This window comes from Pleurodeles waltl, chromosome 8 (genome assembly GCF_031143425.1).
Source record: "Pleurodeles waltl isolate 20211129_DDA chromosome 8, aPleWal1.hap1.20221129, whole genome shotgun sequence".
Taxonomy (NCBI): domain Eukaryota; kingdom Metazoa; phylum Chordata; class Amphibia; order Caudata; family Salamandridae; genus Pleurodeles; species Pleurodeles waltl.
The window spans coordinates 1534176611-1534192666 of NC_090447.1; the positions used below are offsets into that span (position 1 = coordinate 1534176611).

General features: G+C 47.1%; 1 protein-coding gene across 1 annotated transcript in view; it reads left to right on the top strand.

Annotated features, from left to right (window-relative positions):
* The window catches only part of WDR4 (WD repeat domain 4), an 80915-nt gene that overhangs the window by 62117 nt on the left and 2742 nt on the right, over nt 1-16056 (top strand). The window contains exons 7-9 of the mRNA XM_069202967.1: nt 553-651; nt 1929-1996; nt 14098-14281. Of these exons, the coding sequence (XP_069059068.1) occupies nt 553-651; nt 1929-1996; nt 14098-14281 (351 nt within the window). The remainder of the gene's footprint in view (nt 1-552; nt 652-1928; nt 1997-14097; nt 14282-16056) is intronic.

Genomic DNA, 16056 nt, shown 5'->3' on the forward strand with positions numbered 1-16056 from the left:
TTATTTACTATATATCTACATATACATTTATACACTACCTCACCCTCCTGCGGGAAAACAATCTAACAAAGGACTCAATGCCCATGCGCACTATTACCGAGAGGAGGAGTCACTCGATCCTGTGACTAGAAAACCTTCAAAGAAAAACAACTTTTACAAGGTTTAAAAATTGTAGCCTTTGAGGACAAGGAAAGCTGTTGGAATGGGAAGTGCACCCAACCTGTGCACGCAGTGGAGAAAGGATAAATGAAAGGTGATGGCATGAGAGGTTAGCCGAAACACTCTGGACATTCCTCCCCATCTTGAAGAGCAAGGGCACTAGTAGTCCAGTGTGTAACTTTTCCACTGACCTGCCCTCTTCCTCAGGGAGCTACAAGCAGAAGGTATCATGATGACCGAGATGGACAAATGCTGCAAAATGCGCAGGCTCTTTCAGCGCTGGTACAGAGACCCTGCTGCCGCATAGAAGCCCCGTGAAACAGCGTGACTTTGTAGGTTTTATCTCCGCTTTGTATCATGACAATGGTTATCTTACTGGTTATCCATTTGCAGGACCAAACCCTCAAGCTTTGGGAATATGAAAATGGCAGAGAAGTGCAGAGCTGTAGCCTGTCTGGCTGCCGTCAGCAGGATGGGAACGGAGAACACAAGGTAAGGGGTTGTAGGGTTGGCATTGGGGAAAGTGATGGAGAAAGGGGGCAGGAACTAGTCTGGCTGATGTAAAGTGAGTGTTTCCCTGGAGGGGGACAGGGTAGAATGAGGTCTGAGTCACTGCTGTTACTGTAGTGAGTGTTCTAGGCAAAGCCTGAGGGGAGCGACACTCTATATGGATGTACTAAACCGCATCTGCAAGCCAGCAGGCATATCAGCAGCGTCTTGGGCTCTGGGATTGTCTTGGAATCCTAAAGGGCCCTGGAAGATTGAAGGGCGTTCGAAGAAACTGCTGGTCATTGTCTTTTGAGGCTCAAGTTAAGGTGCAGGCTGATTTTGGAGACCTAAACCTCCACAGGGTATTTTGAGACAGTGTATGGGGTCCTTAAGGCCTTTCTGATGGTTAAGAAATAATTGGGCTGGACATTGGGGCAAGAATGCTGCTGGACAATGACTAGGCCAGGGAAGATGCTGGGTTATGCCTAACCACTGGCTATCCCTTGGGGTATCATCCCAATCCATAGTTTTTTTTGTGGTTTTTTTTTGCCCTACACGCCACCTCAGTTTGGACCCAGCCATATGCAAATTGGCATTAACCCTTCTCTTCATGGGAACAGTCCAACCCAGACGTAGGTCCTTTGCACACACTGTCACTGGAACCAAGCTATACCCGGCTGATGAGCCCATGACCAGGGAGAAAACGCTCCTAGGATGCTTGTGTTCCTGTTCAGGGAGGACCTGGCTTGGCAGTCCGGGCTCCATCGGTCCCATTAGAGCAGGGTCAAGACTGATATGCCTATAGCTGGTTCAAGCTGAGGTGGCCTGGTGGGCAACATAACAATGGACTGGGATGTGGTCCAAGTACTTATCAGTGGCTGAGATTAATTCAAGCATTCCATCCATTTCTTGTTATATTTTAGGTTTAAAGGGCCTTCACTGGGTTTGGGGAAATCTGGCTCCTGTTCCGGCTGCCAGAGGACTGTGGTACAAGAAGGACCTGAGGGTTGGCCCATTAGATAGTCTCTTGGTATTTGAGGTACCGGAGAGTATCTAAAAGATTTGTGGCCTTACGTCTTACAGATGAGGGACTGAATTCGATCTTTAAGGCATCACATCAGAGGGGTTTAGATCAAGATATGCGCTTACCAAAATAGCTGTGTGCAGACGATGAGGGCATTATTCCAGGTGAATCAGTCTCAAAACGCCAGACGTACAGGGTCTGTGATAAGAACCCAAACTCTCAACAGTGTTGTGATGTTCCTTGTTATCTTTTCTAGAAGAGTTTTGCCGTTTCAAGAATAGCCTCATGTAGCCACGGGAGGCACATCGCAGTCTTGTTCGACTGGTAAGTATGAACCCCCTTGAGCTTCTGTCTGTCTCCAGGACAGAGTTGGTGTTTGTTACAAACCATGCTCGGATAAGTTCATGAGACGGATTCAGGCTATGTATCTGACTGATAATCGTAAAACCAGATCTCTGAAGCAAGTGCTCATGTACAACACTTCTTCTGCTCCAGATCTACTATCATAGAGATAACTGGACCGAGAGCGCACTCTTCGAGTCACCTGTGGCCTCTCCATATCTTTTCTTATTTGGCATACTCTAAAGTCTTGTTTTCTAGTATTTGCATTACTATGTTTGAGACCTTTAAAAGTATGTAAAACGCAGCTCATAGGTACAAAACATAAAGCACCTTTGTACCAGTCAAGAATTAATTCAGTGAGGGTTTAGCAAGTTTCGCTTCTGGAGGCTTTACTTATGTGCTTGTTGAGTTATACATGACAGCATGATTATTACTGTTATTTAAAATCATAACATACTTCCTGACTCGGGTTTCTTGGCACCCTCAATCTGTCCCACGAAGCAGGACGGTCTAGGAACTAGTGATTTGCTCCTGATAACACATGTATTTGGAAGAGAGCTTTTGCTGAGTGAAAAGGTACCTGGTTTTGCACAGAAGGCATGTGTGGTGAGTCGATGGAGAAGTGCTGTGGACACCGGCAGCTTGCATGGAGCTTGATGAGGGGGCTGTATGATATGGGCGCTTGGCTTGCGCAAATGCAGGAGTTGTGGCCGTGAGAGGCTCTTGCGAGAAATTTGCTCTTTCAGAGACCAAATGTCCGTGTCCATCACCGCAGGCTCCATACGTGCATTTGTGGTGCACATATGGAGCCCATTGCAGTGCTGTTCTCATTCAGACACTGGTTTAGGTAAAACAACAAATTACATAGGATGCCCTGTGAGAGGCAGTTGTGGTCTCTGTACAACACAAGGCGGGGAGTGGGGAGGGTCACTCCCACATAGGAACGGAGGTAAGTACTTCTGCATCCTGTCGCCCTACTTTTGTTTTTATTTGGTGTCCTCCCAGTGCTGGAGAGGACCTGTGAAACTTTGTATAGCCTGCATTACCCCTTTTAACAAAACTGAATCCAGACTGAATATACAATCCTGCCCTCAATGTGTAGACCAGCTTCCAGGGCTCTACACTTTAATACTTAATGTCCGCCTCATTTTGGACATTTTTTTTTGTTTTTTTGTTATTCTTTTGACTGAGAAACATGACTTGTAGTATCCTACTGGCTCTGTTTTTCCTTCACTTTTAGCTTATGCCACAGACCAGAGGCCTTCAGATGTATGACACGTGTGGCTCTGATTCACAGCGGGTGACCTTCATAAGCACTGTCTGTTGTGCTTGCAAGCAGAGCATCTTGCACTCTTTGCTGGTCTTTACAATTCTTTGTGTGAACCTTCAAGAAGTTGTGATTCTTGCCCCAGGAGATTCCCCCGCGTCCAGATATTGAGGAAGAGCAGGATCTCTGTGCTCGGTGGTTGGTTTCCACAATAGGCTGGACTCTTTGAGTTTGAGTAATGTGCTCTGGCACCCACCCCACCAGGAAACACACAAGGTGCTGAGTGATCAATCTAGCACTGAAGCCAGCTCCATAGAAGACCAAGCATGGACTCGCTGGGACATCTGCCAAGTCCCACTGGGTCTGATATTGGGAGAATGCTGGTGTGCTAAGGTGCCCTTCTAAACCTTGTCTGCCCCTCTGATAGTAGTACAGCATGCGTAAGTTGAGGATAGGTTAGTGCAGAAGACACAGGCGGTTGCAGCCACATTGCTCTTTATCTCAAGTACGCTGAGCAGCCATCAGCAGAACGCTGCCTTTTTTCACAATAGACACAGACTAACACAAGAAGGCACAAGGTAGTTACTGATAGACTGACACTGTAAGTGGTAAGACTCTATAGAACCTTTGTGCATCCCTCAATAGGTGGCGTTCCTGAGAAATGCAGCTCGTCTTGCGCTCCTTTTGCGAAGGCCTTCTGGGTTATGTCTGGCCTCAAGACCGGAGTTCACTATGATTCACACCCACCCCCCAACTTCTGTGTTGAACGAACTAATTTGTTTTTCATGGGAGATTGCTACGCCCTTGCAAAGGGCACAAACGTCTAATACATTTTTCCTGCTTATGTCAACATACTTGTGCACCTTTCTCGTAGATCACACATTCTCTTCAGCAGTTTCTGATGCATTTGGACCAGCCACTGCCTCATACACCAGAACATCATCAACATCACTTGGTGTCAAAGTCCATGTTTGTACAGCTCCTACCTTGTTGCTCACTGCGCCACTCTGGGCCTCTAACCCAGAAGTCCTGCCACCTGTACAGGGCCAGACAGTGGCTTTCAGTGTTCCAGCAGGATGACTTAGTTTAGGGTTGTCACTGAACTCTGACAAAAGCCTCAGTCGTGGCACGGAAGCTGTGCTGCTTATACACAGTCTGTTCTCTTGCTTTCACCTACTCTATGGATTTAATCAGATACAAGCATTATACTTCATCTACAGTGCCATTTTCTGACCAGCACTTTCAAGAGACCGTCTGTATTTACTCTATAGCAGGTGATGAGGTTTGCTTTAATTCTAGAGGGAAGGTTTGGGACGCCTGGCAGATTTGAAAACCACAACATGTGTACTGAGTGTACCCTCTGTTCATTTGGAAGAAGCAGCCGGGGTGCATAGAAAGGCAAGGCTTGTGCTCTTCTGTCCCTCAGGGTACTGAGGGAAGTGTACCTGACCTCTCCGTTAGGATGAGAGGGAATCTTTCTTACATTTATTTGCCATCAGGCAGAACAGTGCAAGTCTTTGCAGTTCATTGCTTCAGCCAGTTCCTAATAAACTGTGGCCCTGATTTTAGATTTCAGCGGACGGGTTATTTCATTACAACAGTGACGTATATCCCGTCCACCTAAATATAAATCCCACAGGACATAATGGGGGTCATTTCGACCTCGGCGGTCTTTTGACAAGATCGCCGAGGGACTGCCGTGCTGAAGACCGCCAGTGGTGGTGGTTTTCCGCTCTGCGTATTATGACTGCTGGCAGCCCTCCGTCCTTTTTCAGACGGAGAGCCGCCAGCAGCCATACTGGCGGGCGGCGGGGAAGTGGAGGTTGCTCCACCGCCACGTCAACAGAACACTGCCCACTTAATCACGTTCTGTGATTCGGCGTGGCAGTGTTCTGTTGACGGTGTGGTGGCGGCGGAGCAGTCCCCATGGATCTCGTCCCCTCCCGGAGGATCAACGGACCAGGTAAGTTGATCGTCCATTAGGGAAGGGGGGGTGGGGGGGTGTTGTGTGCGTACATGGGAGTGTGTGTATGTAGAGGGTGTGTGACTGCGTGTATGCATGCGGGGGTGTTGTGTGTTTCGAAATGAGTGCGTGTCTGTCAGTATGTCTGTATGGATATGTGCGTGTATGTCTGAATGTGGGTGTGGGTGCGTATGACTGTGTGTGGCTGTTGGCATGTATGTTGGTGTGTGTGCGGGAATGTGTGTTGGTGGTGCCTGCGTGCGTGTCGGGTGTGAATGTGTAATGTGATGTTGGGGGGTGGGGAGGGGGGTCCTGCCACCCTTGGGGGTGGTGGGGGGTGTAGGGGAAGGACTCGGGTGGGGGAGACCCCGATCAGTGTCAGGGAAGGAATTCCCTGGCACTGATAGTGCTTACCGCCATGGATTTCATGGCGGTTTCAAACCCCATGAAATCCATGGCGGTCAGCAGGGTCATGATACCGCTGGCGGTATTGTGATGACCGCCGGGCTGGATACCCAGGTCTCCAGCCCAGCGGTAGTCTCCGTCCTGGCGGTCGGATCGGAGAAGTGGCGGATGACCATGGCGGTAACCGCCATGGTCATAATTCCAAAATTTTTACCGCCAGCCTGTTGGCGGTAAGACCGCCGCTTCTCCGCCGACCGCCAGGGTTGTAATGATGGCCAATGTGATTTATATTTCGGCAGGCAAGCGATCTGTCACAGTTATGACTGAGTAACCCGCCTGCTGAAATCTAAATCAGGCCCTGTGTTACCAGGTGTCTTCTCTTTCACAGAGCCTGATCTCCTTTTATCATCAGGGTTACTTGGTGCTCTTAAGGCAAGGTGTCCTATTTTCACATGTTAATCACAGAATGCCATGAGGGATTTGCAGGTGCTAAGCTTTCACTTAGAAGTCCTGTTCTGTGTCAGTATTTGTGAGGTGGTTTTTCACTATATAACATTGTCTTAAATATGACCTAGGATTTCTAAAAATATTGTTTCATTGGGTGAAGAGTTTTTATTGGTAACCGCAATATTTAGAACAAGATATCTAGGCCAGACGATATTCCAGTACCATGCTGAATATTCATGATGGTAGTGATATTGGAGAATGAAAGCTATGTCTGGCTTTAAGTGGATACGTCTTGTTATAGATTTCCTCAGATGTACGAAGGAGTCTAGAACCTGGTTCTCCAACCTTTTGAGAGCTACTGTCATAGTTTGAGTCTTGCTCTAGGCAAAACCGCTGGTTTAAGGATGACAGTACTTATGCTTGTAGGCGACCATACCTGGCCTACAACAAGTCGCAACTGTTATCCCAACCCTCCCAGCTCACTAGCAGCACCTCACCAAAAACCCAAACAGTAAAAGGTGATTTGTGGCAGCCTTTATGCATGGACTCAAGATTGTGACATCTCGGGGAGTGTTGTGGTTAAACGGAGATTACCCCTTTCTCACATGAACAGTCTCAAACACAGGCAATGAAGGAGATGCAGTAAAGTTTGTTTTCAATAGGTTTTATTTAACAAAACTGCAATGTACGATAAGTTGCATGGGCTGCAATGATTAGGATAATGAACTGTGCAAGAAACAGAATAGTAAAGACAAGTCATTAATACAAAGACCCCCACAATCTTGCAATTACATGATATGTGTCCTAATACCCTAATGTCATGTACCTAATCTCTAACCTAAAAGAGAGCTAGGTGTATTAAACCTACTCTGCCTATGCCATGTCTATGAGAAGAGATTCCTCCCCCCCTCCCCCCTCCCTCCCCAACCCTCGTTATCTTGGAATGAGCAAGTTAAGTAGGTTAAAAGTCACTGGGTGACGGGGGCACGAGTCTACAAGCCTTAAGGCTAAGCTAACTCCTGTTTACCATTAAAACAAACTAGGATTCACTACACCCTCCCCATTGCCGTAACAAGTGTGACGCCATAGGATGGCTCCACCGAAGGTGAATGAGCCCAATGCTAAAAAGTGCTCCGGACTACAAGCTAAAAGCATAAAAACTAGGTAAAAAACATATTTAAAAACCAAAGTAGCTAAAAAACCTACAAAGAGATATAATGTCGACCATGAGAAGCACAGCAGGCCACAGCAAGGGCAATAAATGCAAACTTTGAATTTGGTATTATAAGCGAATCATCAAATCATTCTAACAATAGTCATGATCTTGAAGAGCATCTTCGAAGCCATCGAATGGAAAGGACCTCAGGAAAGAGGTGGCATCGTCCAATGTTCTATCAATCACAGGAGAGACAGACGGAGCCACGGATCAGTAGTGCGTAGTAGTCTCTTGTGCAGGTCCACCTGCAGGAGTGGCACTCTCCACAGTGCCAAAAAGAATCAGATCGTTCACCAAGGGCGGCTCATCAGTGGCCTAGCGAATCAGCCTTAGTCTCAAGGGGCATGACTGTGGATGAACCCTCATCGGGGACATCAGCATTGCTCGGTCCACAGGAGGCACTGGCATAACAGCAAGACCTACTGTATCCAAGTGTTCAAAGAGGCAATATACGCAAAAGACTGGTTGCACGCACCATAGGAGTGGTCAGAATGACCATGATCAATCACGCTCCAATTACTCCAGCAACGGAGCATTAAAGACCTGAACCATGTGTTTACGGCACCATCCAGCTGGTGGCAGTGGCTCCATTGCTTCACGTAGCTGGAAAGACACAACCACTGAGAATCAGAAGAAATAGCAGCAGTATTCCGCCAACTATTGCCAAAATTATAGGAAAGCCGCAAAGCACATTTGAAAAGAGTGAATGGATGGCCGATGGAATCACTCCGAAGACAGTCTGGAAGATGGACACAAATCCAGCCCCAACAGCCTTAAAGAAGTGGCCAATCCCAGTAGTGCTAGAGGCGTTGAAAATTCTGGATACCAGCTCTCCAAAATGCTTGGGGAAGTTGGTATTTAATAGGGATTGTATCTCGGCTGCTGATCTCACAACAGCTAGAGAGACGTATGCTCTCCAGCTTAGCACAACTTGTTTTTGGAACAGTAGCGCCTTTAGTCTGCTCAGCTTGTCATAATTTCCATTAGCAGTATCAATGTGAGGCCACATTTTGGATACTTTTATCTCACGTGTGGGGGGGGGGAATAAAACTTGTCCACATCATGTAACTACCTTAGAGACTGAAGTTGCAAAGGCCATTCCTGGTCGCATACCGCAACCGCTTTGGTCGCTCAGCATCACATAACTTTATTTGAAAGTAAATGAAATGCTGGTCGAATCAGGGGACAGGAGTACCTGTCAGAAAACAGGCCAAGTTTGCGATCCCTGCAATGCAAAGGCCGTGAAGGGACACCTGCTTGCAGATCATTGAATGACTAACAGTCTGGCATTCGCTTCCGCTGAGAAAGACCTCTGTTTCGCCGTTCAGACATTTGTATTCGAAGGGCAACTCCCACTCTTCTTTAATATAGCTATTGCCTAGTTGCTCGTACCTGCCCATGGCAAGATGTTTCAGGCATTTCGAAAAATGAAAAGTGGAAATGTGCAGATTAATAATGCCATGTAGGAGCCATACTGTTGAAGGACTCTCTGCAACCGTGAAAGGCAACTTCTCTATGTGAAGCATGGTGAAACTCGCTTCCCTTTTAGCCCCTGTCTTTTGTTCCTTGGATAAATTAAAGGCGGTGAACAATTCACTGCTGTTAATGTACTTCCACAGAAGTAGGCCATTTTTCAAAGTCTGTAACGTCCAGCCGAACTGCATGATGGAACGCAGCTGACTTTGCCCATGATATAAAAGGGACATGTCTGTCTGAATATCTATCACAGGCGACACTGTTTGTCAGGGAATAAATTCTGTTGGACAGAGTGTTCCGTTATCGACAACAGCTAAAGCCTTTTCTAAGTTTTCCTTATCTATTTGCCTTAAATGCGAAGCAGCTTCTATCTTAGAAAGTTTCCAGATCTCATTATACATAGCATAGATGAATCTTTTAGAGAGTGACTTCCTAGGACCTAACAAAAAGTCCTGCAAAGACTACATCTTCAGAAAGAGTGTTAAGGTATTCCTTAACTGCAGCTAATGTGTTACTGTACCCATTGTGGGCACAGTTTACACACACTGTATGTTTTAACTATACCCGTGTGTTGTCCCGAGACAAAGTGAGGGTCTGGCCGGCTAATCTAGAAACCCCCTGAAAAATTCACAAAACATGCCCGACACCAATTTGTGTCTGTTGGCCATTATAACCACCCACTAGGACTGGAAAGTGAAGAATTATAGGCACCAGCCTGAACCTTTGCATCTAGTTCTTACTCTGTGACATTCAGCAAGTATTGCCAATTATTAAACTTTGCCGTTGTGGGGATACTGGGCGTGTTAATTTCTTTTATTTTTTCTAATCCCAGACAGAATGTCTGTTGAATGGTGTCATTTAAAAAGATAATTTGTACAGGAATAGGGCGCGTTATAAATAAAGCTTCCCTACCCTTTATTTGCCAATCTTGTGTTCCCCATACACTCCTTAAATCAATAGTGTTCCTCCAGTATTCGTAACCTTCAACTGCAAGATGGAAACAAAGGAGTCTGAATAAATCAGTTTTGTATCAGTTAGCAACATTTTTCAAATTTTTGAAGGAGGTAATTTGAAATGATATGACTCTGGATGTTTTGTGTCATGCCCAGAAAAATAAGTACGTTTATCTGAATAATGTTTTAGGCGCCCCACAGGTGGTGTTGCGCAGTCTTCCCACTGTGTGTAAGTAAGGACTGGTCTATGTCTAGTAGCACAGTGCAGGTAGTAATGTTCCCAGTTGTTATAGTAGACCTCATTGTATTTGTGCATACGTCATCACTTTTAAATGCTGAATAGTCCTCCATTTCAGTTAACGTAGAATCAACTGTCTGGACTTCCCAATCATCAGATACAACACCAGGTGTAATTAAATCAGTCCTAGAAATTTTGAAGACATATGGGATTTGAAAGACCTCAGTAGGCCCGTATATATCAAATGGAACGTTGGCCCACGCAATCCCATCAGGAATCGGTATTGCTGAAATATTCACAAGGGGCAAGTCTCTTCAGACCTTAGGCGAGGAATGATGTGGAGTTATGACTTCATCCACAGGCTCAACAACGGAGCGTTCAGGAAGGTAATGACCATTTATAAGCAAAAAGAAAACAGTCACGAAACTAATCCATTGAAATAATGCAAAAATGTCAAACAGAACCATAAATAGTTCCTTGGGTGTATTAAATAGTTCTTTTTAAGCCATAGGTACAGCTTATGTGTCTTTGAAACAGTTTCAATTACTGGAGTGGATGAGTCTGAAGAAAAGTCATCAATGTCTCTGAAGTAACCAGAAGCAATCTTTGCAAATGCAGGAGCCGGTGCATTACCAGTGGATGGATCCACTTCGCGTTGAGGCTCATAGTAGACTGTCTCGTCAGTCTGTGTTGTGCTGGTGTAGAAAACAATCAAATATTGGACAGGTGCTGTCGTTGAAGTGGTAACTGGAATCAGCAAGAGCTCATTTCCCGCCCTTCCCATGGTCAAGGAGGTATTTGTAGCATTGTTGGACATGCTTGTGTATTCAGAAGTAGAGTTGTTATTTCAGCTTTGAAGAGGTATGTCCTTTTGGGTCGTGAGAGGGGACTGGGAACTACCCAAGGGACCTCTGGGTCTACTGTGCAGGATCGGCCACATGGTGAAGCTTGAAGTCGTCAATGGAAATGAATCTGTTTGCTTTGGAACGAGGCAGCGGTGGCAGGATTGCAGTTCTGGTTCATTGTACTCCCAGGACTGAGACCGGTGCTCTGTAGGATCGTATGAATTGCGTCTTCACAGCGATCTCCTCACAAACCAGATCCCCGACTTTAGGAATCCAACCAGTGGAAGTTGTTGGTAAATCCCTCATTTCTAAGGTGGCAGCACTGGTGGATGATTTATCATCACAAAATTGCTGAAGTTCCTGTAAAACAATGAGACGTTCATTTATGTCAAAAGGTGTATCTGCTGCCACCAAACCATGGCCATTAAGATCTGGGACATACATAGGTATCCCAAAGAGAACCTCCTAGAGAGTGCATCCTCCTAAGGACCGAATTGGCAGATTATTCAGTACTCTCCGGACCCCATATAGGTGGTGAAGCCAACTGCGGCCAGAACCTAATACTACAGCTGTTAAGGACTGCTTTAGATCAGTTAGAACTGTTGGCAGTGTTTCTAGCATTGAAAGCATTTCAACCACTGATAGCCCACAAACACATTCTTGTCAAAACAGACAACATGACAACAATGTATTACCTCAACAAACAAGGAGGGACAAACTTGTCGCAACTGTGTCTCTTAGCACAGAAAATTTGGCATTGGGCGATTCACAGTCACATTCGCCTAATAGCACAGTACATCCCAGGGATTCAAAACCAGTTAGCCGACAATCTCAGTCCAGATCACCAACAAACACATGAATGGGAAATTCATCCCCAGATCCTACAAGATTACCTTCTACGCTGGGGAACACCACAAATAGACCTATTCGCAACAAAAGAAAACACAAAATGCCAAAACTTCGCATCCAGATACCCACAGGATCAGTCTCTGGGTAATGCACTATGGATCAGTTGGTCAGGGATATTTGCTTACGCTTTTCCCCCTCTCCCACTCATTGCTTATCTGGTAAACAGACTCAAACTCATACTCATAGCACCAACTTGGGCAAGACAACCATGGTACACAACACTACTAGACCTCTCAGTAGTGCCTCATATCAAACTACCAAACAGACCAGATCTGTTAACTCAACACAAACAACAGATCAAACACCCAAATCCAGAATCGCTGAATCTAGCAATCTGGCTCCTGTTCTTCATTCTTCATTTTTCAAACCATCGGCTCCTGCTTTCTTCGGCCACCGTCAGTGGTTTCTGTAGCCATATTTGTGGCCTAGTAAGAATGTGCTGATGTTATACTTAAAAACATCGCCATCAGCGAATTTATTTTATAAGATTACTCCTACCATCAAATTCAATTTCTCAAATCGATCACCAACAATAAAGAGTGAAACTGGTGAATTTTGGAGTCTTTATTGAAGATTTTACACCAGGGTACAGGCAGATCATCGGACGTGGCAAACTAAAATAGAGTACAGAACTGCAAACAAACCAACAACAGAGAAGTGACAGAACTTAGAATAATGGAACTGAACAGGGTTAACAGTTTTAGCCACTAGAACATAAGTTAAGGTCAATTTGAAGTACCACACACCCTGTTCTCCAGAATGATGATGATCTTGGAGCTCGCACTGCAGATGTACTAAAGAGATATCGGGCATTGCTGCTTGTGTGCCTGGACTTTGATACACGCCTGTTCTGTAGTGAGATCCCTTCTTCTACAGGGACTCGCACACAGCAGTCACTGTGGTTTACAGCGTGTACATTCTACTGTGCATGCTCCCTTGTAGGAGTCAGTAAGGCGAGAAGACTTAGGGGGTCATTCTGACCCTGGCGGTCATTGACCGCCAGGGCCAACGACCGCGGAAGCACCGCCAACAGGCTGGCGGTGCTTCCAGGCCAATTCTGACCGCGGCGGTAAAGCCGCGGTCAGAAAAGGGAAACCGGCGGTTTCCCGCCGGTTTTCCCCTGGCCTAAAGAATCCTCCATGGCGGTGCTGCAGGCAGTGCCGGCATGGGGATTCCGACCCCCTTCCCGCCAGCCTGGTTCTGGCGGTTTTGACCGCCAGAACCAGGCTGGCGGGAACGGGTGTCATGGGGCCCCTGCAGTGCCCATGCCAATGGCATGGGCACTGCAGGGGCCCCCTAACAGGGCCCCACATAGATTTTCAGTGTCTGCCTAGCAGACACTGAAAATCGCGACGGGTGCAACTGCACCCGTCGCACAAAAGCAACTCCGCCGGCTTCATCGTTGCTGTGGCTTTCCCGGTGGGCGGCCTTTTGGCGGTCGCCCGCCCGCCCAGTGGGAAAGTCATAATGACCGCCGCGGTCTTTTGACCGCGGTACGGTCTTCTGGCGGTTCCCGCCAGGCGGGCGGCTACCGCCGCCCGCGGGGGTCAGAATGACCCCCTTAATGTGTTGCATTGTCATTCTGCACAGTGGTTCTTTGACCTTGTAAGGTTTCCATATGATTGTATGTGTTGTCTTGGAGGATTTGTAGGGTGCGCTTATCAACCAAGGGGTATCCAGGTGCTGGAGTGGATGAGGAGGCTGATCGAGCTCCTAGTTAAACAGCCAGGTCTTCAGTTTCTTGCTGAATCCGAGAAGGGGTGAGAAGGTCATCCAGGATTTGGTGGTGATGTAGGAAGAGGAACGTCTTCCTGACTTGCTCCTGCGGATGCAGGATATTTGCAGAGGGAGGAGTGAGGCTGAGCGCAGTTGCCTGGTGGGTTGGTGGAAGTGAAGGCGGTGGTTGAGGTAGGCAGGTCCCAGGTTGTGCAGGCTTTGCTTTCGTGGGTGAGCAGTTTGAATTGGCATCGCTTCTGGATTGGTAGTCTGTGGCTCCCGGAGGTTGGAACGTGATGTGTGCATTGCAGGGGATGTTGAGGATGTCTGGTGGCGGCATGTCACAGAGAACCTATTGCTCCAGTCCTGGGTTTTCGTAAAACAACATAGTGCATTGTGATGCAGGTACATAGAATAATGCATTCTGGGAGCTGAATTCATGGTTCACTTCATTTGATTCCATTAAACACGTGGAACAATGATTTGCAATAGAAAAGCTTTCAGCTGAGGCATTGTCCTTGCTGACATGGGTCGTCTGGCGACTGTACCTTTATGTTGTATGCCACGTCTTATTGCCTCCTGTTTGTCACCTGTCTGAAACGAAGAGCCTGCCTCTCACACCAGTCCTTTTTACCCTCCTTTTTTCAGTGTTCCTGCTGTTCACATTTTCCAGTTTGAGGCAGCATCGCGGCAGCTTCGGCTCCAGCAGGAGATCTGCCTGGAGCACATAGTATGGGACATCGCCTTCGATGGATCTTCGGGCCTGTGGATGCTGCAGGAGAGTGAGGAGGAACCGATCCTGCTTTACCGACTGAAGGAGGAGACCTGGCAGGTGAGGGCATGCTGCAGGTGGTTGTTACCGCTTGCGGCCTGGACTCCATTTCAAGCAACACTACTCACACCTAGTCGGCCCTAGGTGGGACTATCTCCGTCTGGTCACATGACTGTGACACATGATATCGCCGTTTGCCTAAGTCGCCATATTAGAGGGATTCCAAGCCTCGGATGTCAGTTTGCCTTGTTCGTGATTACCACGACCCATGTCCCTATCTGTGCAAACTAAAGGGCATATTTAGGGGGATTTGGCATAGGGCGGCGCATCAAGTCATCTTGCTAAAGTGAAAGGGCAGCAAGGTACCGTATTTATGAAATACGGTGTGTTCATGTCCTTTTCCCCCTGCCCGGCCGCCATTTCGGCAGACTAGCGCCAACGCAGGCACCCTTGCACCATGGTGCATGGGTGCCTGCATTGCATGCAGGATTGTTTGTGTGCAGGAAGGGGCAGAATGCAGTGCACACGGAAAGAGGAAAAAACCAGGAGAAATAAAAATACTTGTCCTTGTTACGCATCACCTCGGGAGGCGTAAAGGTTGTGGTGCTTCCCCAGGCTTGTGATTTTGTAAATCTAGGGCAACATCAAAATCCATGTGTTGCGTGGGAACACCCGTGGAACACCTCCCTTGCCGGAGTAAGACAGCGCAGCGACTTGCCCTGCCTTCCTTACTCCATATCCATGAGGCCATTCAAAGCCACGCAAAGCGGCTTCATAGATCTGGTTTTGCAGTCGGTGCCGCCGAAGCGTCAAAAAGCCGACGCTCCAGCAGCGCACAGGGCTTGCAGTATGCCCCTGCGTTTCGGCTTCTCAGATCACTGCTAATCATCTTGGATATGATTCAGATTAGGTCACACTTTTCCCCATTCAGAGTGTGTCTGCCGGTTGTGTGCTCGGGGCGATCGCTTCACTGCTGTGCTGCGTTTGTGGTGAAGGGACACAACCGAAGGGCCATTTAACAGCTCGCATCAGGTTAACACCGTATGGTGTCACCCCGATATGCGCACATGGATCTCTGGCAGCACAAACTTTAAGCTGGCACCGGGGTCCCTCCACGGTTGTGTTGTGCTAAACGTGTGTTAGTGCCCTCTTTGCTTGATGTGTTTGTGAAAGAAATTAGACTCTTGGGAAAGCTCACAGAAGTCTAACATGATTAGTGGAAAAAGAGCCATTAAACATTAACATATTCTAAGTGGAGGTTGCCATTTTGATGGATGTAATCGTGTCACTGTATAGGATGTTCGAACACAAGCTATAGCAGTATGTAATCACCCCTGTGCATGCCATACAAACAGGAGTATCCCAGACACATGAGGCGAGCCCAGAAGATGTTCTTACTGCTTCGCGTTGTCCAGGGAGTGAGGGCTGTGGCCCTGTAGTGACCATCAGTCCAGACCCTCCGCGTCATAAGGACACAGGTGCCAGAAGGAGGGATGTTTGGGGTGCTGCATGCTGAGATGGACCAGGTGAGGGAGCAGTAAAGATGTGTCCTTAGTGCCTCATTTCCTCTGCGTTCAAAGACCGGTCCAGTGTCAGGTGATGTCTTCCAAAGTGAGGCTCCGATTCTCCTAAAGTGGGAATTGCCATTAACCTTTCTTCAACTGAGTGCAAACTGAGAGGCTTTTGTAAACTGAACTATGTGACAATCTTGTTGGGGCACAGGGAGTGTAAGATGGTAGGCTGTAGGATGTCATTTTTTAACACAACAAAATTTAAATATTTGTAAAGGAACTGTGCAAATATTTCATAAAATAGCAGTTAGGAAAGCACAAGTG